This window comes from Lathyrus oleraceus, chromosome 5, assembly GCF_024323335.1.
Source record: "Lathyrus oleraceus cultivar Zhongwan6 chromosome 5, CAAS_Psat_ZW6_1.0, whole genome shotgun sequence".
Classification (NCBI taxonomy): domain Eukaryota; kingdom Viridiplantae; phylum Streptophyta; class Magnoliopsida; order Fabales; family Fabaceae; genus Lathyrus; species Lathyrus oleraceus.
Window position 1 is genome coordinate 604,717,461 of NC_066583.1, and position 14,668 is coordinate 604,732,128.

The 14,668-nt window shown below is 40.6% G+C and overlaps 1 protein-coding gene across 1 annotated transcript; it reads left to right on the top strand.

Moving 5' to 3' along the window:
* The first annotated feature begins 11,154 nt into the window (after positions 1-11,154).
* On the top strand, positions 11,155-12,432 carry LOC127082355 (uncharacterized). Its single transcript, XM_051022589.1, has one exon. The coding sequence runs from the start codon at positions 11,155-11,157 to the stop codon at positions 12,430-12,432; it is 1,278 nt and encodes a 425-aa protein (XP_050878546.1).
* Positions 12,433-14,668: the final 2,236 nt, after the last annotated feature.

A 14,668-nucleotide genomic window follows, 5' to 3' on the forward strand; every position in this document is an offset into this window, starting at 1 on the left:
AGGCGCCATATCAACATTGTACTTGTATTGCTTGACGAAGGCTTCGCCAAGATCATTGAAGGATCGGATGTTTGCACTATCAAGGCTCATATACCAGCAAAGAGCCGCACCAGACAAACTATCCTGGAAGTAATGAATCAGAAGTTGATCATTATCGGTTTGTGTAGACATTTTTCTGGCGTACATGACCAGATGAGCAAGAGGGCAGGTGTTCCCCTTATATTTCTCAAAGTCAGGGACTTTGAATTTAACTGGAATTTTCACACCGGGAACAAGGCAAAGTTCAGCAGCAGACTTGCCAAACAGATCTTTCCCTCGGAGGGTCTTCAATTCCTTTCGCAGCTCGAGGAATTGATCATTCATGGCGTCCATCTTTTCATTGACATCTGGGCCCTCAGACGGCTCAGAATGATAGATGGTGTCGTCTACCCTGGGAATGGTATGCACGACAGGAGGAGGAACAGCAAGGACCGGGCTAGATGCCGGCATAGAAGCAAAGGTAGGAGCTGGAATATCAGGCATGAAACCCGGAGGCATACCCCACGGAAACCCGGCTGGCATGGCATTCGGCATGAAATGAGCACTAGCAGCTGGCACAGTCGGAGCAACGACTTCAGATATGACAGTCCTCTGGAGAGGAGTTGCAGGAGGCGGAGAAGGTTGATTCTGAGCAGACAAGAATTGCTCCATCAGAGCACTCAGTCTAGCGACCTCTTCCTTCAGCTCTCTGTTCTCTTGTTCAAGTTGATCCATCACTCTAGCAGAATTAGCTCTGGTATAGTACCGGTGAGTCAGCTTGTCTTCAAAATAAATGAAGAACACAGAATTAGGCCACAGACAAGAAGACCGGAACAACCTGCTTATGCAAAATGATGCATGCAATGCTCGTGCATATGCTTTGTTTTTATTTTCAAGGAACCTTTAGGGTATTATTTGCAATTTTTGAATATTTAAGCATTTAATCTCATATGGAAAATATCTCATTCAATATATTCAAGACAAAGAAGTACAACATTTTTGATTTTTTACAAGGGATAAGGAAAATAAACATCCTATGGATCCCTAGAAGCTCGGGATGCTGGAAGACGAGATGCACAAAGCTTCTTGATCTCTCTCTCGTAGGCTGCTTCCATATCCGCTTTCTCCTTTGCAAGTCGATCATACTTCCTCTTCCAGAAATTGGAAGACTGAGGAAGCAGAGAAGTCCAAGTATCATTCGGATCATCGATCACCTGATGCTCGAGAAACTCGATCAGAGCGTCCTTCTCCTTAAGCTGATGAAGCAACTCTTCTCTTTCACGGATCCAAGCACGTGAAATATCTTCTTCTCTCAACTCCTCTACACCTTGGTTAGGGAGGGTTGAAGGCCCAGCCACATCCAACGGTGTAGGTCTCGGATAATCATACGGCATAAGGTACTCAGAAGCTCTCTGTCTGACCCAAGAAGTATATGGCTCCAAAGCAATGCAGTTCTTCGGACCCAACTCATTTCTACCCTTCTTATGAATATTACGCCAAGCGCGGACCATCCTGGCTTTCAGGCCTTGGGGATCTTTACCCTCCTGAAAGAACACGCCTTCTAACAGAATGTTATGGGGTTTGTCCTTTAGGGGGAACCCAAGCTGTCGACGTGCTAAGATAGGATTGTAGTTGATCCCGCCACATGTACCAAGAAGAGGCACATTAGGGAATTCACCACAATAATCAATGATCTGCACTGTATCGTACACGCGATCATACCAAGAGATATCATCATTAGTGAGAGACATGAGTCTCGTGGACCACCGTAGACATCCCTTGTTCTCCTTAAAAGCAACCGTCTGCGGTAAGTGAGAAATAAACCACTTATACAACAGAGGCAAACAGCACACGATAACTCCTCCGCCCTTTGCATTCCTCAGATGCAAAGAGACATAGGCATCACCCAACAGAGTCGGAACGGGATTAAGAACTGAGAAGATCCTAATGGCGTTCACATCCACAAATTTATCGATGTTGGGGAACAATACCAACCCATAGATGAGCAGCACAAATAAAGCCTCAAAGGCATCCTCACTCCTGGCCTTCCCATACAAGGTAGCTTGAGCAATGAGGAACTCAGAAGGAAGACCCTGAATTCCACCTTTGGTAGTCAGATTAGCTCTAATCAGGGATTCATCTATGTGCAACAAGTCTGCAATCTCTCGAGCAGTCGGAATACTCTCTAAGCCACTGAACGGCACCTGATCCAGAATCGGAATACCCACAAGATGAGCATACTCCTCCAAGGTAGGTAACAACTGGAAGTCCGGAAAAGAGAAGCAGTGATACAAAGGATCATAAAACTGCGCCAAAGTACTCATCAACCCCTCATCAACCTGAGTAGTCAATAGAGGCAGAAGCTTCCCATACCGAGCTTTGAAACCCAAAGGATCTAGTTAATAAGATGTCAGATTCCTTAACTCTTTCACATCAGGCTGTCTAAAGTTGTACTTCTTTGTATGCCTTTTCGGTCTTTCCATGTCTGAAAATTTTGCAAATAAACCCTTTAAGTTCCTTGAATTTTTTTATTTTTTTTATGACATGAATGCAGATGAATGCATGAATGCATGAATGCAACAATCACACTCAAGGATCAAGCAAAGCACACCAGACAAAGGTCATGGGAAAGCTCATACTATCCTTAATATCAATCATCCATTTTGGTGGATTATGGTTTTCACCTTATCGACACCCAAGTTCCATTGATATTAACGGTACATGAACCGGCTCAATCATCCTTAATATCAACCATCCATTTTGGTGGATTTAGGTTTACACCTTATCAACACCCAGGTTCCATTGATATTAAGGTTGTCTGAACGACTCAACCATGAATCACGGGTTTGCTGAGAGTCACGAGCATGGAGTCTCGGTTAAGAACCACCCACAGGGAGTGTACTAGGGTTTAAACCTGCCGAACATGTTCTCCCAGAGGTTCCCATAATCATCGTCCCATCTTTCGGATATTATCGGAGGAACGAATACTCCTATTCCAAAAATATTCTCAAGAGAGACTCTTATGAGTGTAGTATCGCGTAAAAATCGCATCAGATCTGACATCTGAACGACCTCCGTACTACGTCCTAAAATAGGCCAAGATGGGCTTGGTAAACTAAGGTCCTCGGCTTCTACGACACATGATTGAAAGAATAATGCCTAACCACAAATAACTTGTGTGACATTATTAATCCAACATGACCTCCACCAAGTGAATGGACTCGCAAGTCAACTGGCTAAGGAATACTCCACACCAGTCAACAAGACTATGCCATTCTCCTATCCTAAAGTGCACTCGAGTTCGGGTATAGAACTCATCTCACAGAGATCACCAAGCAAATACCAATTGTATATCAAGCAATTCAAACATTACAATCAATACAGTCATCCCAAGTTGTACAAAAATATTTCATATAGCAAATAACAATATCACATAACAAGGGTGAAAAGTAGGCAATACCACCAAGGATCATAAATCCCCAGCAGAGTCGCCATTTTTCTGTAGCGGTGTATTCGTCACTTTATGATTTATTGATTAAACCAAAATCAAAGTATACAAAGGAATCAAGTCGCCACCGCACTTTTATTTATCCAAAGGAATGGCTAAAAAGCGAACAAAAGCCTAAGAAGTTTTACACATAGAAAACTAATGAAAAGATCAGAGATCGGGGTAAGGGGTAGATTACGCAATGGGAAGGTGTTAGGCACCCAAAACGTCCTAGGTACTCCTAGGGAGCCCTTTTCACACTTGTTGAATGAAATGTTATTTGTTATGAAAATATTTATTGTGCAAACATGATTGATGGGATGAGAAAAGAATATACAAGTTATTATTTTTGTGTTTGAACGGATGAACTCGTTGCCTACGTACCTTTCCATGGAAGGTAAGGATCAAAACGCCGTAGTTCGGCTAAAAGATTTCCAAATTATTAGTGGGTTAATTTTAAAACAAAAGCCTTAAGGTCTTTCGTTATCCACGGGAGAAAACTCAACCTGAAGAATCCACAGGTCCACCATATGATGACAGCTTCAACATGCTAGTGAGGGGTTAACCCTATAATAAGCATGGAAGACTTACAATCAAATCACTAAGGACAAGGCGAGGTTAACATCAACCAACTAGGAGAACTCAAACCTATGGCTAATGTATGAAAAACTTAACAAGAATGGACAAAGCCACAAAACAATTGAATGAGTTGGATTAACCAATTAGAATTTATTCACAAAAGATGGTCAAGGTATGATTAGAGTCAATTTAAAAGAAGTGTTATGAAAATGGAGTTTGAAAATCAAAGGCTTAAGGCCTAGGTTTCTAATTTGAAAAGAAGTGAGAATGTTTGCACAAAGTTTTCAAGTTTGGGTTAGCATGAAAATGGATGTTTAAAGAACAAAAGGATGGGAGGGTGAGGAAGTAAAACTCCTTAGATGTTCACCTCTTGAGATCATATATAGATGATCCAAGTGTGTCCTTTGGAATAGGCAATAAGCAATAACAAATGAACCAGGTAACAAGAGAAAGTCAACAAAAGCGGATACCGGATGCCAATCAATGGACTTACACCAATCTCAAAAACAAAGGTGGATACCGGATACCAATCAATGGATTTACACCAATCTCCTAAAACAAACATGGATATCAGATGCCAATATATGGACTTATACCAATCTCCTGAAACAAAAACCAACATGGATACCGGATGCCAATCTATGGACTTATACCAATCTCCACAAAATGATCATAGGAAAACAAATGCCAAAGAATGGACTTACAATTGAATCCTCACATGCAACAAGCAAAACAAATGCAAAAGCAAAAGGAAACAAGGTGCCAATAAATGGGCTTACCCTCGACTCCAAGGAATTAGGATGCCAATAAATGGTCTTAGTCCCACTCCTTCCAAATCATAGGAAACAAATGCCACTCAATGGACTTATAATTGTCTCCTCCATGGACAAACAAGGATGTCACAGAGATATGAACAATAATCATGCAATGAAGTACAATTAAAGATGATAAATGCACAAGGCACACATAAGCAAACATGCACAGATGAATCAGGTAATCAGCAACCAACAAGGCAAATAGCACACACTATACACAAGCAATTAGGCTCAAACAAGGTTAGGCTTTGAAGCCAACTGGAATGAGGTAATGTTGTGCTCTTAACCCTAACATTGAGAGTTAGGGTGAAGCAGATAAAATGGAGATGAGGGGTGTGCCTCATAGCTCTTATCCCTGGCCTGGGAGAGCTTGTAAACAATAGAAAGTGTGGGAGTTCAGAAAGTTGGAACTCTCTCCACAAGTGAATGACTCTATAGATCTTGGGTTAATATCCACAATGCATCAACATGTTATGTGAGCAAAGGGATGACACACAAACTAGCAGGAGATGGATTACACATCTCTTTTATCTGCCAATTGCCTTATCAAAGGACTTTTCCTGCTTGGCACAAAAAGTAAACAAACACAAGCATTGCCTCTTAAGGAGGACTTCAGACATGTGCCTACCAAGTAACAGTAGGTCTTCCAGACTACATGAAGAAGAGAGGTTATACCTAAGTGGTTAAGCAACCAAGCAAAAGCAAGTTCAAAATGAACTTAAGCAACTAATGTACCTGTGGAAACATCAGATAAATCAGTTAAACTGTACAGACAATCAAACAACATCAATATCAACAGTCAAACCCAATAGGCAAAGGCATAAGCCACAAGTCAAACTTGTCGCACCCCAAAATTTGACTTTGGCTTTGTTGACCACATCTTGATTAATCTCGTTGTCTCGTATTCATCTCAATTTCTTAAACTTCGCGTGACAACTGGTTTGATTAGGTTTTGTGTGTTTTCGTTGCTTACCGTGTTGTATTTCGTTGTCTTAGCAAAACCTGGCCGATATCGTTGCCTCGTATTTATCTCGCTTATCTCTTTTGTGCGTGGCATCGCTTCGATTAGGTTTTGTGCGTTTTTATCTATTTAATTGTTTGTTTGTCGGTATTTTGACTGTATTTCGAATATATTAGAGTTTTCGTATTGTCCGATTATTTGTGATTGTGTTTGTCAGCGTTTTCGTGATGTCGTGTTGATTTTATTATTGCCTAGGGTTGTTTATTTAATTATGTGTTGTGCCGTGTGATTTAATCGAGTCTGTTTGAGTCGTGTTGTTGATTTTACTGGTTTATTGGTTTTATCAATTTGTCTGTTTTACTGTGCAAATTGTCATCGTTTTTATCGCAAATACAAAACTGATTTCATATCTTTGAAGTTCGTTGAGTCCAGGTCACAAATATTCAAGGTTCATTTCATTCCGGCGTCGTTTCACCGATCAAAAGCGACGTTGAAGTCAGGTACTCACGAAGGCAGCCAGCACTGCGTCGGTGACGGTTTCCAGCTTTCGGTCGATCATTTGGACGATCAGAAGTTCATCCTCTTCACACAAGGTAATATTCTTCACTCATCTCTGAAATCGGCAAAGTTCCGGCTTGCCGACATGTGTTTTAATATATTATTTATCTATATATATATATATATATATATATATATATATATATATATATATATATATATATTATTTTTGTCTATTATATATCTAAATAAATATATATATATATATATATATATATATATATATATATATATATATATATATATATATATATATATATATATATATATTACTTTTGTTTACTAAATATTGTTTATCTTTTATTATTATTTTGCATATATGTTTTATTTAAATGTTAGTTAAATTAATTATTTGTTTAAATGTTTATTTTAATTAAATGTTTATTTATATCAAATGTTTATTTTGTCTAAAGTAAATGTTTATATTGTTTTTTTATATTTGTTTATGTTGTTACTAACCGTTTCGTTTCAGTTTCAGCTCGATTAACTCCACTAACTATTCGTAATACTAACTATTCATAGCTAACTGTGTTGTAATAGTTTACTTTCTCGCATTTTTTATGTTCTGTATTGTGTGTTTAATCGTATTGTTCACGTTTTATGTTAAAAAATTGAAAAATCCAAAAAAGAGAAACCCGATGCGATTCCAACGGTCGCCGTTTAAGAAACCCTTTTCACACACTCACAAGCTTACTCTTGGGCTTCCTTATAATGAGCCCATTTATGTATTGTTTCAGGGTTTAGGCTCATTCAAATCTTTTGCCAGCTTTGGCTTTTCAGTTTAAAAACATTTTCAAAAGGACGTGTCAGTCTCGAAGCCTCCCGCCTAGGTCGAGCAAGAGATGGCAAGACACGCCAATCTAAAATCAACAAAACAGACTTTCCCCTTTTCTTTTGGGAGAACTACGTGGATTTTGATTTCTCCATTGCGCCTTGGAGATACGTAGGCATGAAGTCTACGACTTTATCGAGTCCAAAAAGCAATAAAATCAAGTTCTTTTCTCATCTCCCCAATCAAACGATCAAAGCGAAAAAAGCAAAGCATTCACATAAACATAAGCAAAAAGGTTCCTGTAGAGTACCGCAGATGTAGAGGGTGCTAATACCTTCCCTTTGCATAACCAACCCCCGAACCCGTAACTCTAAAGGGATTTATCGTTATTTTTCCCTTCCTCTTTTTGGATAAAATAAAAGACGGTGGCGACTCTTGCATTTAAAATATTTTTCAAACGGGTTAAGTTCAATCAATACTTAATCTCGTGAAAAATCCCGCCGCGATAAAACTCAAATGAGTTAACAACCCTACAAAACACACAAGGTTAGTAGACAATGGTAAACATAAAATGCTCAAGTGATGGAGCATCATGAACCATATAACTTGGATGTTCAACCTGAAAACAAAGCTCAAAGATGAGAAGCAAACCACTAGGTCAAAGCCTAGGGTCAAAGATGGAGAAAAAATTTAAAACAGAAGATGAAATTTAACATGAATCAACTTCAAACACATCTTAAGACAATCCAAAAGGTCTCACATCAATATCATATACCAAAAGCATTTCATGATCAATTGAAGTTCAAGGAAATTTCAAAGCACCAATGTGACCAACCAGAAAGAAAAATTTCAATTAAATCAGAAATCAATCAAATAATTCCAAGAAAATTCATGCTCATTCACAACATCCATGATATGTATTATGCAAAAAATCAGAGCATTTGGATATCAATAGGCAAGGAAAACACATCACATAAGATGAACAAGCAAAGGTATAACACACATTGTCACACCTACATTCACATGATCATAAAACAGAGACTACAAATGATAAAAATACCAAATCAACACCACAATGTCAAGCAAAGAGTCTAGTTTCATCATGCAAAGGTATAACACACATTGTCACACCTACATTCACATGACCATGTTTGTGTTTGTTGCATTCATGCATGACATGCATTCATTCCCATCATTTCAACCTTTTTCCAAGGAACTTAAAGTGAGGATTGCAAATATTGCAGGAAACATGGATTTTGGACGGAGAAGTGTGAAAAAGTACAATCTCATCAATCCAAAGATAGATGAACTAAAGAAACTGGTTTCTTCGATCGCAGATCCTATTGGTTTCAGAGACAGATATGGGGCACTTATATCTTTATTGACACTTAGGATGGAAGAAGGGTTATTGCAGACATTAGTACAGTTCTATGATCCAGTCTATCACTGTTTCACATTCCCAGACTATCAACTCATGCCTACATTGGAAGAGTATGCCCAGTTGCTTCACATCCCAGTTGCTGATACAGTACCTTTCTCTGGTTCAGAAAAGTTACCCGAGCACAGTTCTCTTGCAAAAGTGTTGTACATGAAGAAGTCAGGATTCAAGAATAACTTCACCACCAAAGGAGGACTTCCAGGTTTCACTGCCAAGTTCTTAATGGGGAAGGTTTCTTATTTTGCCAGTCAAGGTTGTGATATTATTGTGGAGCATCTGTTCGCCTTGTTGATCTACGGTTTGTTACTATTTCCTAATATTGAAGGTTTTGTGGATTCATATGCTATACGCATCTTCCTAAGTGGTAATCCTGTTCCAACTTTGCTCGGGGACACCTATCATTCCATCCATTACCGTACTTTGAAAGGAGGAGGAACCATAGTCTGCTGTATACCGTTACTCTACAAATGGTTCGTCTCTCATCTTCCTAAGTCAGCTACTTTTTGGGATCGCAAGTCAGGACTTCAGTGGTCACAGAGGATTATGTCTCTTACCCAGTCAGATATTGCATGGTATAGTAGAGTTTTAGACGATGTGAAGATCATTGATAGTTGCGGGGAGTTCCCCAATGTGCCCCTCATGGGCACAAAGGGAATCATTTCTTATAATCCAGTACTTGCTAGGAGACAACTCGGTTACCCTATGAAGGACAAGCCTCCTAACATTCTTTTAGAAGGTATTTTCTTGAGGGATAACGAGGAGGACCCTACCATGAAAGAGAGAGTAGTAAGAGCTTGGCATCGTGTTTGTCGCAAAGGGAGACTTGAATTGGGTAAGAAAGATTGTACCTCCTATGAGCCGTACCTCCAGTGGATCAGAGCCAGAGCTATATAGTTGAAAATGCCATACCCACATCATGATCCTATCAAACCCGCTCCGTTGAAGACCCCCTACCTTCCGCTAGATGACAAAGAAGAACTCCAAGCCACCTTGGAGAGGGTCAAGAAAGAGAGAGACGCTTGGAAGGATAAGGCCCAGGTGCTCGAAATGGAAAATGAAGAACTTCAGAGACAGTTAAAGGAGCAGAGTGGAGAAGATCGTGCAGGTAAACGTCCAAGGGTGCAAGAGGATTTATTTTCCTCAGGCACAACAGATTACTCCCAGATTCCACAGTCCTCAGGTGCATGGAAAGGTCTTGTAGACAGTTTGGTGAAGGAGAAAGCTTTTATGCAGAAGGCCTATGAAGAAAGAATTGAGAGACTTGAAGGACAACTCCTACTTGTTTATGCTCGTCCTGATGACACATGTCCTTAAATGGTTTTCTTGGTTGTATTTTGGGTTGATAACTTTGTATATTTTGATAAAAATGCTTAAAATGAAATTTTTTGTTTTATTATCAAAAATGTTTGCAATTCTATCTTTTCCTTCACTTAGAGTTCCTTGGAAAATCATTCATTTTGCATATCCATGCATCATGTGCATACAGGTTGTCTGTCTTGGTCCAGTCTTCTAACAGTTGCTTCCCGCCAGCAGATCCATTTCAAGCTGACGCATAATTACAACACAAGAGCCAACTACAAAAGAAGAATGGAGATAACAGATAACGAGAACCGAGAATTGAAAGCTCAGGTTGACCGCCTTTCTGCTATGGTCGAGACATTGATAGCAAACCAAGCAGCCCAAGCTTCTCAACTTCAAACAGCACAAGCTCAGGTTGCCGAAGCACAAGATGCACAGATCCAGGCGCAAGCACAGGCAGCAGAGATGCGCAACCAAATGTTAACCGCCCGTCTACAAGCAGAGGAAGCCCAGGCTAGGGCTCAAGTTCATAATTCAGGACAGACTTCGGCACAGAATCAACCTCAAATTCAGAATCAGACAACAGCAGCACCCGTCACTACAGTCATCGCTTCGGAAATCAACGCTGTCCCAGTCACTTCTGTTACCATTACAGCATCCCGTCCTTGGGAAATACCCAGGGATCTTAATCAAGATAGATATCAACAAGAGTTCGTTCCACCAAATGCTCCTGTCTTCACTAATGTGCCTCCCGTTGTTCACTATACTCCTCACCTAGGAGAACCTGTCTATCACGGCCCTACCCCAAGTGAGGATCCTGGTCTCAATGATAGAATGGATGAATTCCAGGATCAGTTTGCGGAATTACAAAAAGAGATAAAAGCTCTTCGTGGGAAAGAGCTGTTTGGCAGAGATGTAAATGATATGTGTTTGGTTCCAGACGTAAGGATGCCAGCAAAATTTAAACTACCAGAATTTGAAAAGTACAAAGGAAGTTCTTGTCCACAGACCCATTTGGTTATGTACGTGCGAAAGATGTCAATGTACACCAACGACCAAAGGATGCTCATTCATTGTTTTCAAGACAGCCTTACCGGTGCAGCTTTACGCTGGTATATGGGATTAGACAGTTCTCAGATCAAGACTTTCAACGATTTAGGCGAGGCCTTTATCAAACATTACAAATACAACCTTGATAATGTGCCAGACCGAGATCAGTTGAGGTCCATGCAACAAAGAGAAAAGGAGACATTCCGTGAATACGCGCAAAGGTGGCGCGAAATTGCAGCACAGGTTGTTCCACCTATGGAAGAAAAGGAGATGACGAAAATGTTCTTAAAGACTCTTGATACTTTTTATTACAAGAGGATGATTGCAAGCGCTCCTACAGACTTTACTGACATGGTAAACATGGGAGTCCGTTTAGAGGAAGCAGTTCGAGAAGGGCGTCTAGTCAGAGAAGGAAGTTCATCTTCAAGCGGGGCAAAGAGGTACGGCGGTTTTATGAAAAAGAAGGAACAAGAAACTAATGCTGTGTCCTATAATCATCCAAGAAGGATCAATTATCCTTACCATTCCCAACACCAACATATAGCAGCCGTGACTCCAGTAATCACTTCCGCTCCAGTTCAAGTCCAATACCCTCAGCAGCGTACCAACCGCTTCCAACAGAATACTCAGTATCAGCAACAACATCAATCTCAACAACATCAACATCAGTTACAACAACGTCCACCACAGCAGCAAAGAAGAACCAATTTTAATCCAATTCCAATGTCATATGCAGAATTGTATCCAACTTTGATCACTAAAAACCTTGTGCAACCACGACCACGACCTCTTGTACCAGAAGTGCTACCTTGGTGGTACAAGCCAGAGGTATCTTGTCCCTTTCATCAGAATGCTCCAGGTCATGACTTAGACAACTGTTTTGCTTTAAAGTTGGAAGTACAGAAGTTGACAAGAGCAGGTATCCTGACCTTCAAGAACATGGGTCCCAATGTGAAGGACAATCCAATGCCAAGTCATGGTCCTTCATCAGTGAACAATATAGAAGTTTGTCTCAATGAACAACGTGTTACGAAGATAGAGGAGATTCGGCGGTCTTTGGTTGAAATTCATTCTGTTTTATGTGCTCATGGTCTATTTCAACATGACCACCAGATCTGTGGTACATGTTCAGTCAATTCAAGAGGTTGTAGAAAGATTCAAGATGATTTGCAAGGCGTCCTTGATCAGGGTTTGATTCAGATTTCTAGACAAGTGAGTTCTCCAGAATCACAAGAACAAGAGGTGAATGTCATCATTCCTTGCTTCAACATTCCAGAGAAAGTAGAGATAGCTTATCATCCGAGGGAGCCAATGGTGATTTGCCCTCCGGGCCCAATGCCTTACACTTCAGATAAAGCGGTCCCCTACCGCTACGCAGCAACTATTATTGAGAACGGTAAAGAGGTCGAGATTAAAACCTTAGCCTCAGTTACCAATATCGCAGCAAATAGCTGAATGACGCGCAGTGGCCGCGTGTTCGCTCCGCCGGTTATCCCAAGTAGAAATGTGGAGAAAGATCCAGTAGTCGTGGTACCAGTGACAAGAGAAGCAGAAGGGCAAACAAGCAATTCAACCCTTGATAAAGAAACAGATGAACTACTTAGAATTATCAAGCTCAGTGACTACAAAGTGGTAGATCAGTTGCTACAGACACCGTCAAAAATCTCGATCCTGTCCTTATTATTGAACTCAGCTGTCCACAGAGAAGCACTACTGAAGGTGCTTGATCAAGCCTTTGTAGAACAGGATATAACAGCAGAGCAGTTCAACAATGTTGTAGGCAGCATCACTTCGTGCAATGGCTTAGGCTTTTGTGATGAAGAACTGCCAGAAGAAGGAAAGAATCACAACTTCGCTCTCCATATCTCAGCCAATTGTCAAGGGGATTCTTTGTCTAATATCCTAATTGACACCGATTCATCTCTGAATGTCATGCCCAAGTCTACCTTGGTGAAGCTAAAGTACAAAGGGGGGCAAATGCGGCACAGTGGAATTATTGTGAAAGCGTTCGATGGATCAAGAAAATCAGTCATTGGAGAAGTTGATTTGCCTATTGGTATTGGACCACATGTATTCCAGATCACTTTCCAGGTTATGGATATAGTGCCAGCTTATAGCTGTCTGCTCGGACGCCCATGGGTTCATGAGGCGGGTGCCATTACATCCACGTTACACCAGAAGTTAAAATTTTTCAAGAATGGGCAAATAGTGACGGTTAATGGGGAGCAGGCTATGCTGATTAGCCACCTTTCATCGTTTAGTGTGATAGAAGCAGACGAAACGGCTGCTCAAACTCCATTTCAGGCCCTGACCATCGATGATTACAAGAAAAGTGAAGGTTCAATCGCGTCATTCAAAGACGCCCATCAGATTGTCAAGACAGGTCCTACAGAAATGTGGGGCAAGGTGATAGAGTTGCCAGAAAACGTTAACCATGCAGGATTAGGCTTTGTTGATGGAAAACAAGTGCAGACTTCAGTGGTGCGACCTTTCAAAGATATCTTTCACAGCGGTGGGTTTATCAACATGGTAGCAGTTGAGGAGGATACTTTTGAGGGATTGACAGAAGACGAAGGCCCCAGATTTGTGACACCAGGAGTAGTTATGAAGAACTGGACTGCATTTGACGTCCCACATTGTGTCCACATATCAAAGTAATTAAGCTTTTCAGTTTTCAAAATTCTTCCGCTTTAGCCCAAAGCGCGAAGCATTAATTTTGTAAAATGGGCACTTTTGTCAAAAACGTACTATCCATGAAAAAGATCTTTTGTGTTCCTATACACTTGTGTCCTTTTATCTTTTCAGCTTTTTCGGAAAATGGTAACACAAAAAAACCTTAAAAAGAACACATTTTTGCATGTCATGGTCAGTCCTCTAAAAACAATTGTTTGTACAGGTTACTTAAACCCGTTGAACACAATGACATCATGCCCTCTCCCAACTTTGAACATTCTGTATTCGAAGCTGAAGAGGAAGAGTGGGATGAGATTCCAGAAGAGGTCGCCCGCCAGTTTAAAAATGAAGAAGACATTATTCAGCCATACAAGGAGCCTTTGGAAACAGTCAACTTGGGTTCGGAAGAAAATGTGAAAGAAGTCAAAATTGGAGCATTATTATCCCCACAGGTCAAGGAGCAATTGATCAGCCTGTTGAAAGAGTATGTAGATGTGTTTGCTTGGTCTTATCAAGATATGCCTGGTCTCGACACTGACATCGTAGAGCACAAGCTACCTTTGAAGCCAGAATGTCCACCGGTCAAACAGAAATTAAGAAGAACACATTCAGATATGGCCGTCAAAATTAAAGAAGAAGTTCTGAAGCAAATAGATGCTGGTTTTCTTGCCACTTCAGTGTATCCAGAGTGGATAGCAAATATTGTGCCAGTTCCTAAGAAGGACGGGAAGGTACGAATGTGTGTCGACTATCGTGACTTAAATAGAGCAAGCCCAAAGGATGATTTCCCCCTGCCTCACATTGACATGTTGGTAGACAATACAGCAAAGTTTGACATATTCTCCTTCATGGACGGATTCTCCGGGTATAACCAGATCAAAATGGCTCCCGAAGACATGGAAAAAACTACATTCATAACACCATGGGGAACATTCTGTTATCAAGTGATGCCGTTTGGGTTGAAGAACGCAGGTGCTACTTACCAGCGAGCCATGACAACGCTCTTTCACGACATGAT